Genomic DNA, 5,755 nt, shown 5'->3' with positions numbered 1-5,755 from the left:
GTTTCTCTGTGTAGCCCTGGCTGTCCTGGCACTCACTTTGTAGACCAGGCTGGCCTCGAACTCAGAAATCCGCCTGCCTCTGCCTCCCGAGTGCTGGGACCATAGTTATCTTTAGTCTCACTTCTCCAGAAGCTGAAGCAGGAGAATGACTTGAGCCCAGGAGTTTGAGCCCTCTTAGGGGACTTAGCAATATCCCATTTTCAAATAAATAGATAAAGTTAGTCACAGTGATGCACATCTGTAGTGCTAGGTAGGAAGATTGAGAGTGTGAAGCTATCCTGGGCTATGCGGTGAGGTCCAGGCCAACCTAGAATACATACAGACCCTGTCTACATAGAGACCCTGTCTCCCTCCCTTCCCTACACTCGCTCTGTGTGTGTGTGTGTGTGTGTGTGTGTGTGATGTAAATAAAGATATTTCATGCTCTTTGCTGGGAAGATGTATTAGGTATCTATTGATATCAAATTAGCACAAAGCTTAATGAGTATATCAGGCATGCTGCTGCATGCATTAAGTTCTAGCCTGTGTGAGGCTCAAGGGGCAAGGGAACTAAGCACCAATTCACAAATTGAGTTTCACAGTCAGACCTTGTCTCAAGACAAAACAAACATCTGTGGTTTTAGAGGGTCGGCGTTCTGGGATTGGCCTAGCTAGGTAACTCTGATTCATAGCATTCATATACCATCCATCCAGGTGTCAGCCTACACAGTAGTGTAGGTGTGGATCCACTTCTAGGAAGGCCTGTTCCTGTACCTCTTGGCAGTATATCACAGTTCCATGCCACTTTATTCCCCTCTATAGGACTGCTCTTGATAAGATTTTGTTTGCTTATTTGAATATGGGGTCTCACCTGGGCAGGGAGGATTTCTTTAAGTTCAGTCTGCATGAGAGAACAGAAAACCAAAGTGCCTTTTATCGACCCAGTCACAACACACTCTGACTTGTGCTTCGATTATTTTGTACATTATAATTGCTCCCCTAAGTCCAGTCCATACTCAAGGGGCAAGAGAACTAGGCTCCAATTCTTTTGTCTGGCGTTTTTCTTGGGAGTTTGGCAGATGGGTGTAACTAACTAGATAGCCCAGGCTGGCCTTAAATGCAAGAACCTACTGCTCCAGGCTCCCCAAGTGCTAGGATTTCTGGTCTAAGTTATCATACCCAACTAAAGTGCCAGATCTTAATAGGAACAGTATCAGTGTGCACATACCTTAAACCCTCACGTAATATGACCTTATTCTCAACTCTACATTAAATGCAATTTCAATAATCATCCAATTTTTGTTTGCTTATTTGAATATGGGGTCTCACCTGGGCAGGGAGGATTTCTTTAAAAGTCCAGACAAATTGGTTGTGGTGATGATCCCAGCACTGAAGAGGCTGAGGCAAAAGTTTTGTGAGTTCCTGGAGGCAAAGAAGTTGTTAGGCACTGAAGGCTGGGAAAGATCACATCGTCAGGCAGTGGACTTAGACACTACTTGCTTTGGATTTCATTATGTACTGCAAAAGTTCATCCTTTCGATCAAGACCCAGTATCCCGAATAGAGAGCAAAATTCGTTTGGTGGATTGGGATTTGCACCCTTTGAAGCTAGGCTACCTGACTTGCTGAACGCATTATCAGGCGTAAAGAGACTGTCAGATAAGGATGCAAACTTAAGTCAGAGGATGACACCAAAGGAAGGAGTCCCCTAACAAGCAGCTAGATGTTAGGGGGAGGAGTCGGAATGTTAGCATTCGGAAATGTAAGGTTTGACAGGAAGAACTCAGAAGGCCTTGGGGCCTTAAGGGATATGCAGTTAAAGGTCTAAAAAGAAAAGATTGGTTTCTGAGGACGGCAGTTCGCTGGCACCGACCTACTGTCAGTTAGGACTTCCTATGGAAAGGGAGAGATGACGTCAAAAACACTGAAAATGACGTCAGGGAGGAAAAGGCTCTATGGATCCAACCGTATGAGATGGAAAGGGGGCCAGTCTCTCGGGCAGAACGGAGATGCTTATAGGAGAACGCACTGAACTCATAAAGTTCCTCTCGATTCCCGGAAGCGGCGAGGCAAATTGCTGCCTCCGCCTTCCTCGTCCTCTTCCGAACCCCCCCGCGGGCCTCAACCAATGAGCACGCACGCCAGGGCGCGCTGGGGGACGTTGTGTGACGTCTGGGCTACGCACGCTTTATCAGGCGTCTTCCCGCGCCGCAGTCTCTCTGTTCTCCCGGTTCCTTCGAGCTCGTCGTCTCTTCCGTCCTCTGACTTTTAATTTCCAGGTAAGCGCCTTCGCCTTGCTCAGCGCTCGTTCCCCACCTCACTTCCTTGCCCTCTATGGGCGAGGGACGAGGGCAGGAAGAGTTGTGGCCGCTGACATGTGGGCTTGAGCTCCGAGGAGGGTTAGACCCAGGCTCGAAGGCAAAAATGTATTCATTGTGAGGCGGGCGTGCTGCATCGGAACGGGAGAAAGGCCGGAAGGCACGGGCTCGGGCGGCGGCAGTGGCGGGGACCACGCGCCAACCTGTACCGGCTGTCCCTTCCCACGTGACCGCCGCCATCTTGTTCTGCGGGGAAAGAGGAAATGCAATGCTGCTGTAGGCCTGCGCGACCGTGCAAAATGACGGGCGTGGCAGCCTGGGATGTTGTGGGCATGCGCGATAGGAGTCATCAAATGGCGGATGGGCTCAGCCTTGCTGGTTCCCGCCTTTTCTGCTCCCGAGCCCCTTGCCGTTTGAATTGTCTCTTTTAACCCATTTTCTGTTCCCCGTAATTCTCTGTCTCCGGGTGTTGTACGCCTCACTACCTGCCACATTGACTCCCCAATAATTCGTGCACTCCCTTTAGGACTTCTGCCATGTCGTCTGAAGAAGGGAAGCTCTTCGTGGGAGGGCTCAACTTCAACACCGATGAACAGGCACTTGAAGACCACTTCAGCAGCTTTGGGCCTATCTCTGAGGGTGAGCCATGGACCAGCCCTGGGGTTGAGGGTTGGTGGAGAAGAGCTAGTCTAGAACTAAAACCTGAAATTCTCTTTAACTTCCATGTCTGTACGGTAACGGTTAGGCCGAAATAAATGCAACTGGATACAGGATTTTTTTTTTTTTTTTTTTACAGGAGGAGGGGGTTGACGGGTTCCTAATTCTCCCAAGTGCTATTTGATCTGTGGCTGTGCCTGGCTATTACTTTCTACTTAGATGTTAGGGTTCTAACATTTGTCTTTCTGCCCCTCCCCCAGTGGTTGTTGTCAAGGACCGGGAGACTCAAAGATCCCGGGGTTTTGGCTTCATCACCTTCACAAACCCAGAGCATGCCTCAGATGCGATGAGAGCCATGAATGGAGAGGTGAGGCCTCCTGCCTGCACAGGGGCCGTCTCCCTGTCTGCCACTTTCTTCGTTCTTTCTGTTTTCCCTCTATGTCTGCCAGGGGCAGCGTGGCCACTCACAGGAGCATGACTGCCTTCTGTTCTAGGGGGTGGAGGGCAGCGGCAGACAGAGCCGGGCTGCCTGGGAGGCGACGACTGGTCCTGCATGAGGCGGAGAAGCCACCTGTGGATGGTTGACCTGCTCTGGGCTTAGGTAGTAGAGTCTGCAGAGCTGTGGGCCTGGCAGAGGACCGGAGAGGACCTCGTGAGTCTGCTGGGATGGACTCTGAAGCCTCTAGCCCTAATAGTCGGGCAGCTTAGAGGAGTGGGGAGGAGACGTCAGCCTGAGTTCAGTCAAGATGTAAGTAGTAGCAGGGGAGACCGGTGGATTCAGGTCCTTTTGTGGGATTCCATAGCTCCTGGTGAAGCCATTCTGGTCAGTGGAGCTTGGCTTGGACGAGGCACCCAGAATTTGGTGCCTAGCAGGAATTTCTGGGCTCTTGCCTATGCCTACCTGCCTGTGCCCATTCTTCCCTCATCCCTACTGTGACTGACTGACGACAATTCATTGTGTCTGTCTCCTTCCCATACCTAGTCCCTGGATGGGCGCCAAATCAGAGTTGATCATGCAGGAAAGTCTGCCAGGGGATCCAGAGGGGGTGCCTTTGGTGGGCGTGGTCGCAGTTACTCTAGAGGTAAGTGCAGTCATGGTTGTTTGATTATGAGATTAGATGGGGCTATTTAATGTTAATAGCCTATGTCTGAACATCTACTACTTGAATATTTTTCTGTAGGTGGTGGAGACCAGGGATATGGAAGTGGAAGATATGACAGTCGACCTGGAGGATATGGATATGGGTATGGGCGGTCTAGAGACTACAGTGGCAGGTGGGTATTGAGAGGTTGGGATAGTCAGGTACCAGTGTTTTTAAATCTATTTATGCTGAAAATGGGAATTCTACATAGTGCTCATTTCATGTGTCCTGTTTATAAATTTTTTAAAAAGTATTATGTGGCTTGGATATATCAAAGGTCAATTGCCTGTGCCTACCATGTACCAACCTCATGAATACAGTCTCCACCTGAAAACTGGCTAACATTTCTATTGTGCATGTGCTATTATGAAACATGACATGTATAGTTTTTAATGTTTAACGTCTACAATGTAGAATACATTCTTGTAAAACAATATCGCTTTTTCCCAGAAGCCAGGGTGGCTATGACCGCTACTCAGGAGGAAATTACAGAGACAATTATGACAACTGAGACGGGGCATGCACACAAAATGTAGGTGAGACCTGAAAATTGGCACTGCGTCAACCTGTAATCATCAGACCCTCTTCTCTTGTCCCTTTTGCTTTTTCTTTGCCACACTGTCCTTTATCTCTGCCGCCTTGATACCTAACCCAGCCAGTCTATCAGCCTCTTGGCTGCTCTTGCTGTTACATGCATGCCAGAGCTAGTTGCGGGGGCGGGGCATGGTAGAAATAAAAGAGGTGGTGTGCTGCATCTTTATCAACTCTGGGAGGTAAGCATGTTATCTTATCAATCTGTTTCTTCCTGACATCAAAATTGTACCTCTTACTATTCTCAGATACACAAGGAATAACACTTCTGATCCAGGATCGTCCTTGCAAATTGCTGTATTTATAAAGATTTTTGGAGCTGCGCTGAAACGTCTGTTTTAGTACATCAAGTTCTATTTTTGAATTGAGCTCCCAAGGTAGTTTGTTAAAGAACTTTTAGAAAGCTCCATGTGTTCTTTAAACATTTTTCCCTTTTAAAAACAAATTTTAAGGCATTTGTTACAGTCCCAATATTTTTCCTTTTATCAGAATTTTTGTTTAGGCACTCAGGATTATTGTTTCTGGCCAAAAGAAAAAAGTGGCCAGGCTAAATGAATTTTTAAAGTTGATGTGTATTTAGGGACATTTTAAAACCTTGTAAACAATGTTTATCATGGCCAGAAAGTGATTTCTGAATGTACTTATGAACAATCCAAGTCAAGATCATGATTACTTAGAGATGTTTTTTTATTAAAGATCACCATCCTGATTATATAGAAGAGCTTCTTTAAAATGTTTGTGAATGTCATTTTTTAATACTGGAAGAAAAGTATTCTGTTGTGTCTGATGTGTTTAGGATGTCCTTTATGGAGCTAATTAAAAGATGAAACCTGAACACAAATCAATACTGATAATGCTTTTTCCTTATTCAAACCCAGTTTACAATTTAAAGCTAGAGGCAAGTCAGGAAGATGAAGCTTGGAAAACATACTGGGATGGGCAGGAACTGTCAGAAGGGTTGAGGCTTGAATTTGAAGTTAGTTTGGGTATATGGTGAGACATGAAATGTGATGGATACAGATGAAAGTCACAGACTTTCTGTATCCATCACATTTCAAAGTCCTTATGA

The 5,755-nt window shown here is 46.8% G+C and overlaps 1 protein-coding gene across 4 annotated transcripts; it reads left to right on the top strand.

The window, feature by feature from the left end:
* Window positions 1-2,021: 2,021 nt before the first annotated feature.
* Window positions 2,022-5,531, top strand: Rbm3 (RNA binding motif protein 3). Of its 4 annotated transcripts, none has more exons than XM_021153113.2 (7): window positions 2,022-2,257; window positions 2,823-2,935; window positions 3,214-3,320; window positions 3,936-4,035; window positions 4,135-4,228; window positions 4,549-4,631; window positions 4,935-5,531. In XM_021153113.2, the coding sequence occupies exons 2-6, from the start codon at window positions 2,833-2,835 to the stop codon at window positions 4,604-4,606; spliced, it is 462 nt and encodes a 153-aa protein (XP_021008772.1). In that variant the 5' UTR covers window positions 2,022-2,257; window positions 2,823-2,832; the 3' UTR covers window positions 4,607-4,631; window positions 4,935-5,531. The 4 variants fall into 4 exon arrangements, with proteins under 4 accessions (XP_021008772.1, XP_021008769.1, XP_021008771.1 ...); XM_021153110.2 differs by having other exon boundaries at window positions 4,546-4,631; XM_021153112.1 differs by having other exon boundaries at window positions 4,549-4,627; window positions 4,935-5,527.
* Window positions 5,532-5,755: the final 224 nt, after the last annotated feature.

This window comes from Mus caroli, chromosome X, assembly GCF_900094665.2.
Source record: "Mus caroli chromosome X, CAROLI_EIJ_v1.1, whole genome shotgun sequence".
Classification (NCBI taxonomy): Eukaryota; Metazoa; Chordata; class Mammalia; order Rodentia; family Muridae; genus Mus; species Mus caroli.
Note: the sequence above shows the minus strand (reverse complement) of the source record. Positions and strands in the feature narration are given on the sequence as shown.